Source organism: Apis cerana, linkage group LG13, assembly GCF_029169275.1.
Source record: "Apis cerana isolate GH-2021 linkage group LG13, AcerK_1.0, whole genome shotgun sequence".
Lineage (NCBI taxonomy): Eukaryota > Metazoa > Arthropoda > Insecta > Hymenoptera > Apidae > Apis > Apis cerana.
The window spans coordinates 4,399,701-4,415,783 of NC_083864.1; the positions used below are offsets into that span (position 1 = coordinate 4,399,701).

The 16,083-nt window shown below is 49.2% G+C and overlaps 1 protein-coding gene across 5 annotated transcripts in view; it reads left to right on the top strand.

Moving 5' to 3' along the window:
* LOC107998775 (transcription factor Sox-2) overlaps window positions 1–14,537 on the top strand; it is a 92,830-nt gene extending 78,293 nt beyond the window's left edge. For 3 of the 5 annotated variants that reach the window (XR_009832355.1, XR_009832356.1, XM_062083666.1), the window contains one exon: window positions 3,679–3,836. Coding sequence is in view for 2 of the 5 variants with exons in the window: in XM_062083666.1 (XP_061939650.1) it covers window position 3,679 (1 nt within the window). In the remaining 3 variants the exon portion in view is untranslated. Of the gene's footprint in view, window positions 1–3,678; window positions 3,837–13,448 lie in introns of those variants that run through there. The other 2 variants (XR_009832354.1, XM_062083664.1) reach the window with 2 other exon arrangements.
* The last annotated feature ends 1,546 nt before the right edge of the window (window positions 14,538–16,083 follow it).

Genomic DNA, 16,083 nt, shown 5'->3' on the forward strand with positions numbered 1-16,083 from the left:
TCGAGATAGCTTCATCGACGCGATGATCGGCCGTAATCGATTTGCGCGCGTGACGATTCGATCGAACGTCGAAGGTTGGGGTTCGCGACGCCGATTTTCCTCGGTCGCGAATTTCCGCTGATTCATGGAAACAACAAGGTCCAAGGCGAGAGAAGAAGCGAAGGCTGGCGGTTGGCCGCAAAGGCAAAGATTGACTCGTCAGAGATGAAACATCTATCCCTTTGTCTCGCTCTTTGCTCCATAATTTCTCGTGTATACACGACTAATGGGTTATTTCAGGTAATTAGCCGCAGAGCCCGGCTTCTTCACCCTCCGGGCCGGCAAAAAGCCACGGGATACACAACTCCCCGGCGATTTCGCGCGTTCTCCGTACACCTCTCTATTTGCGTACACCGGCTCCATTTCTCCACGCCCCTTCCAACAATCACCTCGGACCGATTCCTTTCCCGTCCACCTGGTTAATTGCGATACAACCTCCGCTTCGCCAAGGATATTAAACCGTCTTCCAAATTGTCCCGTGATAAATCGTTTCCTCCACACTTCCCACTTTTTACCACTTCTCGCCTCGAACGTCCTTTCCTCCATCCTTTTCGCGTCCACGCGAGATAATTTGCCAAATCGGCGCATGCGTTCACACACTTCCACCGAATTCGCCAATTTTTCTCCGGGGCCGAAGCTGATGAAACGAGGTGACGACACCTCGACGAGCAACAAATTCTAGGGAACGATCGCGGGGGTACCTCGCGATCTCGATAGGCAGCGTCCATCGAAACGAGACGATTGCGTTCCCTTGGGAGTTTCGCCCTAGGCGAAACTGTGTGAAATCGCGCCGATTAACCGCGGCGGCCGCGGCCCTCGGGCCCCGTGAATTTGGCAATTACGGGGCCCGGTGCTAATGACGAGCGACCCGACGCGAGGTAAAAAAGGTGTCGAAGGTGGCGGGGGAAGGTGTTGGGCAGCTTGGAGGATCCGTCTCTGCCGAGTCACGGCGTGTAACGAACTCGAGCTGGAACTCTTCTCTCCCCTTTATCCACGATGCCAAATCCCGGCTGACCGTTTCCCTGTCACAGGATGAGCAGGCGTCATTAACGTTGCCCCCCTCCTCCACCTCACCCCCGATACCTTCGGCCCAGGAACGAGATTACACCTCGATTTCTCGATCCTACGTTAGTTATTTTGTTTGCGGTATACCGATAGAAGGGCTATTGATTCGATGGCTCGTGTTTCGAGATTAGCCGGGGTTTAAACTCGATACGCTTCTTCGACGCCGCTCTCAGATCCGCCTTCCTTCGATCGATGGAACGTATTTCACGTTCGAGCGAATATTTTCTTCCACGGAAGGAATCGAGTCGAATTGATGGATTAAAAAAAGAAAAAAGGAAGGAAGAAAAAAATGCTCGTCTCGGATCGTTATTTGATAGAAAATTTCGACTGATTTTTAATCGTTGAAGATGGTTAGTTAGGGGAGAGTAGGGAGGATTCGAAGTCGGTGAACGATTAAAGACGGCGGTGGTAGCAAAATCGTGGAAGAAGAGGAAGAAGAAGGAAGGCTGGGAAGGGCGGAGAAGGCGAAGGTGGCTGGTTCGTTAATTACTGATTTTCCTCGGTCCGCGTCACTTTTTAATTGACGCCAGAAATTGAACCGGAGAGCGAGCTGGCACATCTCGCTCGACGCGGCCTGAACGCTCGTTTCTCGCCGAGTCATCCTTCGCCCCTCCCCCTCCTCCTCCTCCCTTCTCCTCCCCCCGAATCATCCTGTTAGGATCGAAATAACCCGGCCGAATTCTCCAACGAGTAGCCTCTTCGGAGAACGAGAAATAGACATACTTGCTCCCTCAAATAAAATCGAACCAACCAAATCCTTCTTCCCTTCCAAAACTAGTCCCTATCCGATAGTTGGAATCGCGACAAGTTTCTCCATATTTCTCCATATATCGATTTAACGATATTCATCCATCCATCCATCCATCCATCGAAGGGGGAGCTAGTCTTTGAAGATCGAAGAAGTTACAGGAAACGAATCCGCGAGCAAACAGAGTTTTCGATCCGCGCGCACGTTTTCCAAGCTCTGGACAGGTGTTCGAGCCACGTGTCCTCCCTGGCTGTCAGTTCCCTTCCCCCCGGCAGAGACACACTGCCAATGACACGAATCCTCCTTTTGTCTCCACCCGTCCGCCGCCTTTTCCACCCCCGCCTTCGAAGGAGCGGAGCGTAAAAAGCGTAGAAAGGGGTGGGGCCCGCCTCCACTCTACCTGTTTCACTCGGCCCGTGTCTCTGTTTGATGGAACGGTTCATTGGTTCCGAGCTTCATCCTCGCCGTGTCTCCGTCAGCTAGTTCTCGACCGCGAGGCTGTCAGCGGCAGCAGGCTTCTCACCCTCGTAAAAATAATTACAGAGGGTGGGCGAGGTTAGATCCGAGGAGAGAGGGAAGAAGAGAGAGACTCCTCGATATTGCGGGTCCCGTTCATTCGTGCCGGTATTGTGCCAATCGGATCGGCTGATAAGCCGCGGTGGGACGGGGCTTAATAAAAATTCATTTGTCACGGCCCTTTGGAGATGATGCGCGCGTCTTATTCTACGTAATCTTCTTCTCCTTCTTATTCTCCTCTCGTTCCTTTATTTCGCTACTCTCGCTGCTCTTCTTTCTCCTTCCCCTCCTCCTCCTCCTCTTTCCCCTCCTCCCGTGTGATCGATTGATTTCTCTTTGCCCGTTTCATTGCAAACCCGCATCACGAAACGCACGCTGTTCTTCTTTCTCGAATTTTTGATCGAAAAAATCGATCACGCGAGATTGCCAAGATATTTCTCCCAACGTACGCGCTATTATTTCGATCGATCGAAAAAGCAGAATCGAGGGAGAACGAAGGATTTCGTTTATATATTTCTATGATTTCTATGATGAAGTAATATATAGAAGATAGAGATATAATTATCGAGAGAAAAGAAATCCTTTTCGCGATCGCGCGAGTACGAAATCTGCCGAGGGAAACGAAAGCGCGAAATCAATAGCCTGAAATTCCGAAATTGCGAGGATATCATCGGGGAACGAGATAAGGGTAATTACTCGCAATTATTAATTACGGGATACGCGTGCTGGCTGCGCAGAAATGGCACACGCGACAGAGGAAGAAGCGTCGTTCCCGCGGGACGAACGGGGTTAATAATGGTTCTTGGAGATCAGTTCTACCCTGACGCCCAGGAACAATCGATGATCGTTGATCCGCGGAATCGCGAGGACGTTTCTTTCTTCTTTCTCTCATTTTTTCTTTTTTTTCTCTCCCTTCACTTCAGCTCGAATCCCAACGGAACGGGGAGGCATTTTTCCAAGGAATAAATTAATATTGCCACTTGGACGGTGGCAGTGAAGGCTCGATCACCGATCGAGCGATTGCCTCTCGTTTGTTCGCGTCACAAAAGTGGAATCCCCGCGTTCCTTTTCCCTCCCCAACCTTTCCTCGTCCCTCCTCCTCCATCCCTCCTCCCCTTTTCGTCGTGGCTCTTTATTATTTATTGTCGCGCGTGACGAAATCTTTCTTTTTAATGAGCGTATCACTTACAATTAGAACCTACTTTTTAAGACTACTTTGTATTGATTCGATAAGTGAAGAAAAAAAAAAAATTGAATCGAACGACACACTAATAGACTAATAACAATGTTGCTTCTTTTTTTTGTTTTAGAACGGAAACACCGTGCACCGAAGCGCCACGCGAAGCTGCCCCAGCCCAGAACCAGTTATGAACATATGATTAAGCTCGTTTTAATAAGTTTTTATGTAGATCTTACGCGTAAGGATGTATGATAAAAGTAAGTGTTGAATAAACGAGATACGTTGAGACAGGAGGCGGCCAGTTATTTCCCGACCGTTCTCTCTTTCTATTCTTTCTCTCTCTTTCTTTTTCTCTTCGCGGCCACGAATAATCGTCCAACAAAAGATGGAACAGGATAGTTCGATTATTCGGGGAATCAATCAAGATCGTTCCTCTCTCCTCCCCCTCCCCCTTCCTCCTCCATTTTTCGAGACGTTCCAAGTTCACCATTTTCGAGGCGTTTCCCTCGAAAGACAAACACGGAGGGAAGCGGGCACAAATATAGACAGTGGCATAGGCGTAGACACAGACGGAGCGCGGAACGAGCGGAGAAGAAGCCGTCTTCGCCATCCGAGTCGTAACCCTGGCGACGAGACACCCTGGCCATCCTTCGTTCTCCGAGTTCCTCTCCTACAGGGATGAGCAAACTCTCTCTCTTTCTCTTTCTCTTTCTCTCTCTCTCTCTCCCCGTGGTGTAACCCACCCTCGGCGGATGGCAAGTTGCAAGGACGAGGGTTGCCGGCGAGGTCTCGCCTGATTGGCGGCCGTGGACTATCGACCAACCCGCGACCGGCCCTTTGTTTTAGCCACCACCCTTCGTTATATCGAAGGTACCCGAACCCGAGCAAGATGAGCACTCTCTCGAGAACAGATTTCTTTTCCTGGTTACGTTCAGGGAAAAATCTACAACGAGCCGGGCGGAGGTAGCGACTTTTTTCTACTCTTTCGATTCATCCGAGCATTTTCTATCAGATGGATATCTAATCGTGGAGTAATTGTGGTCAGAATCGAAGAGGAAGAAGTCTTTTAGAACTAGAGCTCGATTCGATCCGATCTATTTCGAGACAGTCGATTTCTGAAAATCGTAAGAAAAAGAAATATCAATATATATATATATGTAGAAAAGTAATAAAGAAAGAAACGGATGCAACGAACAATCCCGGGGTAAGATTAAGAGAGAAGAGTACGAAGAGAATAGTGCGTGACGAGTAGGGAGGGCATGCGTAACGATAAAAAAAAAGAAAAGAAAGAAAGGAAGGAAGAAAGAGAGACAAGAGATTTTTCCAGCGACATTAAGGAATGATTAAAGAATCATTAGGAGCGTAGTTAGAGCAACGAAATCTTCATTCTTCCCTCCATCCCTCTCCAATTACGGAGGCGTCGATGCGCTCTCACCCCCTCACTGTCGCTGACCAGCATTCCTCGGAGTCTCCATTTTTTTAATTAATAGAGCGTGCTACAACGAGCCGGGGATGCCTACCGGGTATACCGCACACACGTACACACACACACACACACACACACACATACAGGCGTATATACATCGGCGTACGCACGCGGATAGACGAGAAGGCGCAGCCGCGCGTCGAGCAGTTTTCAACGTCGGTGTTTGTCTTCGCGTTACCAACACTGGGACAACCGAGTCGTCGTCCATCGTCGTAGTCGTCTGTTGGCGCGCGAAGAGAGGGGGTGCGATTCGAATTGAAGGAAGAGGGAAGAGAAGAGGAGCCGAGGAGGAAGAGGAACAACGAGCTGCAGGCAGGAAGAAAGGGGTGGGCCGCCAAGGGTTTTAATGAGGATGAGCGAGATAAACCCACCTCCGGCTCCGTTTCGCTTCCCATCCACCTTCTCTTCCTTTCTTTCTCTCACACCTTTCCTTTACACCCTTGTTTCTCATCCACCTTCTCGTCCCTCTTCTCCTCCTCTCTCCTCGCGCGAGAACACCCGCCTGCCTCTCCTTCCTTTCCTCCGCTTTCTCCCATTCTACTTCCCGTAACGTTTCCTCTTGTCCCTCTAAATTTATCCTTCCATTCTATTCTATATCGCGATCATCCTTCGTCTTTCTTCTGCTATTTCTTCGATTTTGATTTTTGTCGAGATATATATATATATATATATGCGTAATTATTTAATTAGACTCGAGCAAAAAGAGAGGAAGATCCAGGTTATTTATCCATGATTCTTCGAACGAATGATGCTACGTATTTTTACGACAACGTACTTGCGCAATTATGGATTAATGAACATCGGGCATGAATCGATTCGCGGTTTAATTAATTTCGAATTAAAATCGATCCGGCCGATTTTGGCATCGAGCAAAGCCGACGCAGCAATGATTTGCACGAGCGCGTATTTAAGCCGATATCACGTATCTCCCATTCTCCCCCCCCCCTGGATATTAATATTTCCATTGATACTTATATTTCACCCATTGTCCCGAAACAAAAGAAAGTCGTATTATATTTTCCCCGTGTCGTTACGCGATATTTTCCGTCAAAGTTATTTTCTGGCTGTCAAAGGGTGCTGCCTATGTCAATGTTCACCAATGTTCGTCCAGTGCATAAATTCCTGTCGTCGTTGTCCACGCACGTGTGCTGTCTGTTGATGATACTTTTTTCGTTTCGTCTCGCGAAATTCCAAGTACCTCGAACGTGACAGAAAAAAAAAAAGAAAAAAGAAGGAAAACTCGCTTTCCTGTAGCTTCGTAACAAACGTAGCGTTTAACTCGTCCAACTTTTTTCAATGTTAATTGACGAGGGAGGGGGGAGGAAGGAGGGAGGCGTCGTCGTTTTGCGTTTGCGGGAAAAGAATCTACGGTATACGGTATACAATCGATACGTCGAAACTCGTGTACAGTTGTGTACCATCTCCCGTTAATTAGGGGATACGATCAATAATTTAGCGGGCATTCTTCCCGAGACACGCGACTCATAGCGACTCGGATAATTTAAAAAAAAAAAGGAGAAAAAAAGAAAGAAAGAAAGAAAAGGACGAGACGAAACGCGTGCATCATCGCTGCGCGAACTTTAATTAACGCGTGTGGCCGGAACATCGTGGACCGGCCATCATCCTCGTCACGCTTTCCTCTTACCACGGCGTCGAAATGATCGAAGAATTGTCAGATCGTAAAAAGGGTCGGAGCCGATCACGCGTCACGTCCTCGCTGCGTGTCTAATGAAATGAATCGACCGGGTGGCATTACACGCGCGATTTTGTGTCCCGTCGAAATCACTTTCTATCTTCGCCCGCCAATAAGATTCCCTCTCTCTCTCTCTCTCTCTCTCTCTCGCTTCGTCTAGGGGAATGACCCAACCTATACCTAACAAGTTATTTCAATCATTCGAAAAGAACGATCCATCCAATTTTAATAATTCGGTTTATAAGAAAGTTAAAAAATCGTTGTCTCACTCTTTCCCCGATATTAAAGCGAACCTATCGTTAGAACTTTTTCCTTGTCGACGAGAGACAGGTATCAAAATTGTTCAAGAACGTAACAAGATATCGATTAATCTTTAATCGATCAAGTTATATATCGGGAATATCGGGAAGATACGGTATAAAAGATACGTTGTAACGTGCAAAGTACTGTTGGCCTAGACGAAGAACGCGGGAAATGAATAGAGGGGGAGAGAGAGAAGGCGCAAAAGGAACGCCTTGGAGCGAAACTGACTGTCAATCAAACCCTCTCTCCCTTGCCAAATTACTGTCAAACGCAATTAGAATTGACATGGTGAGCCAACTCGGAATCGCGAGGCAAACCCCTCTTCGCTAACGATTTCAACCCCGAGGCCTATCTCCTCGCTATTTTCTCTTCCGCCACTAATTAATACACCTCTCTCGCGCGTGTACGTCAATTTTACCGCAACTTTCACTTTGCCTCTGCCTCACCCTCCCTCTTTCGCCAACGTTTGCCCTCCCTCTTCCATCCATCTTCCTCTTCCAAACGAATGAAATTTTTTCCTATCCACCACGAAGACGCTACCCGCCTACTCTCTTCTTCAAAGGTTGAAAAATATCCGGTAAAAGGAACGCGCGTATAAATCGCGGCGAAAATAAATAAGCGTATAGCCAGGATTAACGATCTCCCCTTTGTGTGTGTGTGTGTGTATGTATATACATATATGTATAACAAAATATTCGGTTTTGTCGCGTAAAATCCAGTATTGAAAATCCAGTTTGGTGGCTGGCAGAGAAGTTTGCGGAGAGGACGGCAGAGGACAGAGAAATAGAGAAACCAGTCTGCTCGCTGGAAGAATACTGAATGTCGAGTGTTATTAATGCACGTGTCTAACGGCACTCCTGTCCGCGTGGTCGTTTTGCAATCACTGTTGATACTCGACGGTCTGTCGCACCGACACCGAAAGGGGGGGGAAAAAAAAACTGTACCCTTCTCTCCATCAAACGCGTTCTACAGACCGCGAACCTGGTCGAAATATGATCGACATTCATTAATCTCGAATCGTTCCCATTCACCCCCCGTAACGAGTTCACCTTTCGCGCACAAAGAGTAGCAACCCTCGACGTCGCGGATTCACGGAGCCTAGTGACGCGATTAAACCACGTCTTCGACAATTTCGACGAGACCGCAAGACGACTCGACCCCGCCTTTGTTCGCGTTTTATACGCGCGCACACACGTACACGTATATATACCCGGATTCACGCCGATAAAAGCTTAAGGGTTGCCGAGGCTCCCGTTTCGTTACGTGAAAAAAAAAGGAAAAAAAAAAATCTCGATCCATTCGTTCCGTTTTCGCGCCACCTCGGTCCTTGCGTCCTTGCCACTTTTTTATTCGAACGGAACGGAGCGCAGAGGCGATGATATATATTAAAGAGATGCTTTTCGGCAATAAACAATCGGGCGCAGGCAGTTAGCAGGAGCATTAGGGTGAATTATTCCGGCCACCCAGCGTAAAAAGTGTCATGAATCACGGGAATCATGGGCTTTTTGCCCCTCCCCGGCATAGGATCTTGTTTCTCGCCGTGTGGAACCGTCCAAACTACCACGTCTTCATTTTGTAGACACGTATCTCGCGCGTCCCGACAATCCTCCAGACCGATTGCCACCAGAAGCTATCCCTCCTCCCATCGTGATCCGTTACTCCGTTAATCCGGTTTGTCGAAAAATATGACAACGAGGCGATTACGCGCCATCCCGTCCATCGATTTCCTCCAAGGCAGTTACGATCGCGAAGGGGAAGGGGAACGAAAGAAGACAGAAGAGACAGCGTGCGTACAACACGTACGTACGTGGACACGATGGAGGAGATGGAGGAGGAGGAGGCATCGTTCATTCGAATTACCCGGAGACGGTTCTTTTTCATTACGGTAAGAGCCGATTGCATTTTTTTACGTCCCTCTGCGGCAAGAACAGGGGGGGCAAGAAGGGGTGGGGCAGAGGAGGGTGTCCAATCCGGAGAATCATGTGGAAAGAGGACCATCTAATCACTGGTGTTCCCGGCAATCGTGTCCTGCGTCCGCCTCCCTCGTTTCAGCACGGCTTCGCGACCCCTCTTCGCATCTTGGACGCAATCCTGGCACAGAAAGGAAGGAGAGGAAAAGGGATCGGCGAAAGGGAGGATGTCCCTTCTATTCGAGGGCCGTAGGGACACGATCTCCTCCATTTCTTTCCCTTCCTTTTTTTACACTTCCTCCTTCTCTCTCTCTCTCTTCCCCACCCTCTTCTTCCCTCTTTTCTTCCCTTTCCACTTCAGAAGAGATCGCCCTTTCACCCCATCTCCCCCAGATAGGGACTCTGGCCTCTTCGATCCAGGCCAGCTTCGGCCAGCGTAATTAAGCCTCGATTGAAAATTAATCATCGCGGATCGATTCCGTTCGCGGATCGTAGTCGCGAACGGAAAAAGAGTTGGGGTCCGAACGTTGGGGCTAGGGAGAGGAAGGGGGAGAGGAAGGGGATGGAGGTCTCTTTTGATGTAACCGCGCGTTTCCTTCCCCCTCCCTCCTCCCCTCGTCGTACTTTCCCCGTTGTAAGCTCCTTATGCTAATTATCTCGCGGCCGTAGAATCATTATTTTCGCGTCCCCCCATCGAATCGTGGGTTTCCCTGCTTCGCGATCTCCTTCACTACGTGCCAATCTTTTTTCAACCTCCTCCTCCTCCTCCTCCTTCTCATCTTCGTCCTCGTCCTCGTCGCTCGCCTCGACGTCTCCGCCTATCCCCCTTCCCCCCCGTAAGAGGATCATTTCGTCGGTTTATGACGAGCCGTTGAACGAGAGGAACCGTCTTTGGGATTACTTGTATCGCGACCAAGATCCTCGCAGGGGCATCTCGATAAAATCCATCTGCGAGGCGGAGTTGGTTCGGCAGCGACAAGAGGGGAGGATAAAAATCGTCGAAACGAGGGAAGGAGGGAGGAACGTGTATTTCAGCTTATAATTGGAATCAATCCGCGTTAACGATGGCGTGTTCGTTGAACGTGTATTATTTAAAAATGGGATGGGACGGGAAATGGGGTAGCCTCGATAGCCCCCTTCGCCGGCAGATTCACCATTTTCAAGGAATCCTCGCGATTACCGGAGGATCCAGCGGCCGGAGCCGGTGCCGGGCCAACCGAAGAACAAGACGAAATTAAAAATCCTGCAATTCGAGCTTCCGTGTCGGCCGACGAAGGAGGAGGCGGAGGGGGGAAGACTTAAAAATCCAGGATCCCGGTGCCACTTATCGGAGAGCGGGAGGGTAAATTGTCAGCCGGGACAATTCGACGAAATCACCGATCAGCGGAGCTCCTTATTTCGACGGGGAGCGGCGAACGGGAGCATCCCCCGTCGAACGTTTCACGGAGGAAAAGAATTAAAGTCTCGCGCTGGTCAACCAGTCTCTTTCTCCTTTCTTTTCTCTCTCTCTCTCTCTCTCTCTCTCTGCCAACCGATTCCCTTGGCGCAGACACGGGAGTCGAGGCAAGCAGCCAGCCAACTTCCTCCTCCCTTCCTTCCTCCATCGAGGAAATCCCAATAATCCACGATGAGACACAGATTGAGTCTCTCCGGGAGAGACGTTGGAAGAGAAAGAAAAAAGAAAAAAAAAAGGAGAGAGAAAAAAGAGAAAGAGGAAGAAGGAGGAAAAGGGGGAAAAAAGGAAGAGAGAGAGATAGAGTGGAAGAAGCGGTGGACGGCGGCGAGGTGGATGGAAGAGGGTGAAGGGTGGCGTAACGGGAGAAGAAAATTGGAATCCTTCCGGGACGAAGGATGATAAAATTGCGGATGGCCAGGTGTTACCGTAATCCGGATCGAGACGAGCAACGGACCGTCCGAGGATGCTGCGCGCACATACACCTGCAATCACTTTGTACGGAATACCCTATACCCCCGTTTTCTTGTTCCCTCGTAGCTCGCGTTCTTCTTTCTCGCCACGTGGGATTAGAGAATCGTCTCGGTTTTGGCTTGGGAAAATAGAGGGTTTCGAACGAGAGGGATTCGTTTTCGCTACAAACGCGCCCGAAATTCTCCCCCTCGGTGCGATTTGAAATCGTTTCACGCCTCTCGCTCCGATTAAAATCGTGGCCCTGAAAACGAGAAAAAAATTTTACCCAATTTCGAAATACTCGAAGAATTCTGGAAAAGATTCTTGGAAGATTTTGATCAAAAGATTCGAGAGAGATCGCGAATTTGAAAGAGCGTTCGAATCGATCGATTTATAGAAAGCGCGTCCCTTGATCGTTCAACTTCGGAGTCCGATTTGCCTCGATAAATGTATCAACGCGGAGGATAGCGAGTAAAAAGAAGGAAGGAAGGAAGGAAGGAAATCTGTAGCGACCGTTCCCTCGATCGTTATCGAAGCAAACTGGTATCGAGGCGTGGAACTTTAATTCCGAGGGAACTTATTACGCTATCCGCGCGTATAAATCCTCGAGAGGGGGGGAAGGTAGGGGAGAGGCGAGGGACAACGATAGGCGCGTCGATTTAAAAAAAGACGCGATCTCATTCGGCCCGCTAACGGGCGGCGATTATTCGGATTATTCCAGCTGCGAAGGACGAGCAAACAGGCAGGACAGCGGCGAGCATCGTTCGTAATTTGTTTCGAGATCTGTATCTTCGAGGCAGCAGGTCCTCGAGCAGCTACCGTCGATGGATATTTTCTCGGAACGATTCCGAGATACGACTTTACGGAGGAAACGGAGATGTCGTATATTATAAACGGAAGAGTGCGACGACCACGCGCGTTCCCGCAGGATGGAATCCGTTCGCGGTGGCAATCCATTCATCGATCGACAAAGACGGAGCGATCTCAAATTCGTTATCTCGTTCATCTCTCTCGCTCAAGCCGTCGAAGCCGAGAGCTGGGCAGGGTTCGAGGGGCGGATTTCTTCCGCGAAAGAAAATCACGAAAAAAAGGGTAAGGAGATAAATTGGGGATAAAATTCGTGTGTCCACACAAGGAGGAGATTGGAGAGGAGCGGTCTTTTCGCGAACGAAGCAGACAGGATCGGGTCCTGTATCGTATATCGCCACGTATCGCATCGAAGGATCGGTGTAAGCCGGTAGCGGTCGGTTCTCTCCTCTCCGGGTCCGGAGAGAAACAGAGAGGCAGAGAAGCAGAGAAGCAGCAGCAGAAGCGGCCAGCACCGCCACACTCGATGCGCACAATTAATATCGGCCCGTATCTCTGATCTCTCATTATTACCTGGTGGTTGGCGGTGTGTGAGGGTGTAGCCGTTCCCGCAGGAACCAGCCTCTCGGATGTAGAGGCACGGGTGTGTTGGTATCGGCTACCGTACACCCCGGGACACCAGAGTCGGCCATGCATCACCCTAACGAGCCGGGCATCGCGTGCCGATCTGTATTAAGGATTTATAATCCTCCGGACGCGGGAGAACTCCTAATGTCCCGGCTGAGCGAGAGATATTTGCCTATAGACTCGCACGATCGCGTTCCCCGCGCTTCTCTCGCGGCTTCCACGTCGCGTAACCCCTCCTCTTCCAACGATTATAACCGCGCACCCATCAAACCGCTCTTCTCTCTTCCTCCTCTTTCGCGATCGAACAACCGTCCGTTCGTCATCCCCTCCTCGATCGAGATTCTTCCGTCTTTTTTTTTTTTTTTTACCAGACGCCGATTCTATCGTATGAATTCGAAAGAAGAAGAGAGATCCCCTCTCCCTGCCCCTCCCTCCTTTTCTTTTTGGAATGTTTAACTAGCCGACGTGTACGCATGAATATATATATTCGTATACATTGTCTTTGGCTAAACACATATTAATTAGACCCGCCGCCAGCAGGAAGACATAACTCGTGGAGGGATGAGTGGAGGACGACGTGGTCGCGGTGCGGTACCCGAGTGTCGTGTTACGTCTACGGTGTGCGCCGTTTCCTCGGGTCCTTGGGCCGACCCGTGGACCGCGATCGAGGACCCGCGGGTGGCCCCAACCCGGCCACGGGATCGTAGGCACCGTACGTGGGCTCGGAAGAAACCGAGCACGACGCTACCGGCGCATTAATAACACTGGTAGCCGGTCATATGTTAAACGTCCACCCTGTTATGCACGCCGCTACTGCCACCGTCGGTGGGTCAGATCCACGGGAGGGGCAGGAAAAAGGGGGAGGGGGGAGGGGGGACAGGATGCCGTAGGTACGTTTTACCTACAGCGACGTGCTTCTTCGTGCAACGTGGCTGCGGTGCGGATCACCTCCTCCCAATCTACCTGGACCTCCCCCCCTTTCTTCCGCTTCTTCCGATTCGTAACCGTATCCTTTTCTCCGCATTTTCTTCCACACGTTGACGCGACGAAGGAGAAGAGGAGGGACCCTTTCGATTCGTCGTCGGTTTTTTATTTTTTTGTTGCATCGATTTGAGAAACGATCTTCGAACGAAAAATCAGTCAGATTTGACGCGATTGTCTGTTTCAGGTATCGGTACATGTGGAAGAGGTTCGACGAGGATCGACGCCCGAACGTATCCTCCTGGGATTCCTATTACACGGAAAATTAGGAAAATTAGGAAGGGAGGAGTAATTCAGCCGGTGTCGGAGAAAGACGAAAGACGATGGCCGGATGACGGATGACGATCTCTCGGATCGGCGAAACGACCAGTGTTTTTCGACCGTCGATCTGTGATTGCGATTAACGCCGCTATTATTGTGATCCGTCCAACGACGAACAAGATCGACGAACAGTTATCATTACAGGGGAGGGGAGGGGGGATTCACGATTATCATTATCAACGGCGCGGCAAATGAGAGCTGCCGGTTGAATAATTCATGCGCCACTCACGACTTGCCCGTTCCTCTTTCTCTTCCACTCGTTTCTTTTTTTTTTTCTCCCTCCCCCCTCTTTTTCCTCCTCTTTTCGTGAATTCCGCGAGCGCAAATGAGAGAAAGTACGTTGTACAAATGAGAGGGGCCCGAGACACGGTGGCATAGTGACTAGTACGCATCGTTATAAATCAACCGTGTGCGAGGATAAATCGCGATGTTACCACGCTGTTTTGTCGCTCGTCCGCGTTTCCCCTCGCATTGTCTTCCCCCCACTGTTTCCTCCGCTTGCTCGCGTCTCACCGATTTTATTTCGTGGAGAAATAACGATATCTCGTAAACTAAACCGTGTTCTGAACGAACGAACGAACGAATGAACGATACTTGGAGAAAAAAAAAAAAAAAGAAAAAAAGGAAAAAGAAAATTTATCGAAAAGAAGGAAAATTACTCGATGGAAGAAATATAATATCTTCCATTCCGAGGTTGAAAAATAATAAAAGGAAAGTTTAGAGGAAAGGATAGAGAGTCGAGGGAAGATAGCCGACGGTTTATTTCTGTCCTGCTGCCTTCTTCTAGCGTTTTCTCGTTAATTATTCCAAGCGTGCGCGTATGCCACTGGAATATCTCCCGCGCAGCGTGACGCTCGTAGCGTGGAACAGAGACACACGCGGGCACACGCGCGGCTAAAAATCGCGATTTCGCGTAGATTGAGATGGTTGGGTGAATAAAGTAGTATTGGCGAAACACATGTGGTCTTGATTTATCCCTTACTCCTTTGCGACCAACGGACGATTCCCTTTCCTTTCGAGCAACGCCGCACACTTTGGAGGAAACGCGTTGGAAGAAAACGATGATCGGCCGCCACGAGGTAAGTCGTGTCTAGCCGAGCCCTAGCTGGCTCGGAACTGTCTCAACCGTGCACGGGTCGAGGCAATAATTAATAGTCACGTTCGTATCGCGTTTTGGAAGAAAACGGTGGACATTCCTGGACCCCCCGAGCTCCTTGGATCCAGCAACATAAATAACGGAAGACGGAACCCGCGGTGGGTCTTCACGCACCAGGAGGAGTCCTTAAAATCCGACGTGCTCCTCCCTCGATTAATTGCAGGAGATCCCACCCCGCCACGATTAACCCTTCGCCATATTTCCTCGCATTCCTGATACGCCTGATACACCTTCCTCTCTTCCGATTGTGCTTCTTCTTCCTTCTCGTTTCTCAATCTTTTGTTAATATCGTTATTATTATTATTATTTTTCTTTTCTTTTACGCAACGCGCGTGGATCAATTCGTGGATAGAAGAAGAAGAAGAAGAAGAAGAAGAAGAAAACGGCGAGAGAGAAATGTACTGTAGGACGGTACAGATTTTAAATTGGACGTGAAAATGGGCTGACGTATAGAGGGTATAAAATTCGAACACGAGAGGAGCAAACGTTATTTTTCACCTGACATTGATAGCATTATCATACACGTCGAGAGGTTTCAAGAATTGGCGGAAGTATCGTCGAATATACCGATGATGTCTCAGCCGTTCTTTGCCGCTGAATGGAGAGCGGAAGTCGGTAAATTTATGTCTGGAATTCGTTTACATGCACGCGCATCCGTTTCGTCGTTTCGAGCAGATAAGGGGGAAAACTTGAAAGGAAAGTTTCGACAATGGGAAATTCTTTAATATTTATCGAAGTATTTATCGTTTATCAAACGGCGAAACAAACGGGTATGATCTCGATCTTTTTTCTTCTTCTTCTTCTTCTTTTTTCATTTCTGAAAAGGAGAAAAGAAGATTCGATAAAGAGAAACAAAAAAAAAAAAGAAACTCGAATAGAAACCTCTTTCTCTCTCTCTCCCTCTCCCTCGAGTTTCGAAGGAATTTTTCAATTTTATCGCAACAGTTCGGGCCGGGAACGAGCAGATGGGTGCGTGGAAAGTCCGTGTACCAACAGGCGGAAATAAATCGTCGGTGGTTAATAAGCTGACGCGTTGTCTTTCTGATTTATGTAGCCCGACGCCTCCTCTTCGGCCGGTAAATTGCTACACGCATATACGCGTGTACGGGCGGCGTAAACGCGTCCTGTAAGGACGCAACACAACGGGGGACACGCGGAACGTGATCAGAACACCGGTATCCTGGAAGCTGTTACGTTGACACGATCCGGTTGGCCTCGTAAATAACGGTAGATCGATATCTGATATACACGTATACGCCGGTATATCGCGTCGGTGACAGTTTTTGATTTAAGGAAAAACCTGTAGCGCCAATTAACCGTACGGGGATCGTTTATTTCGCCGGCC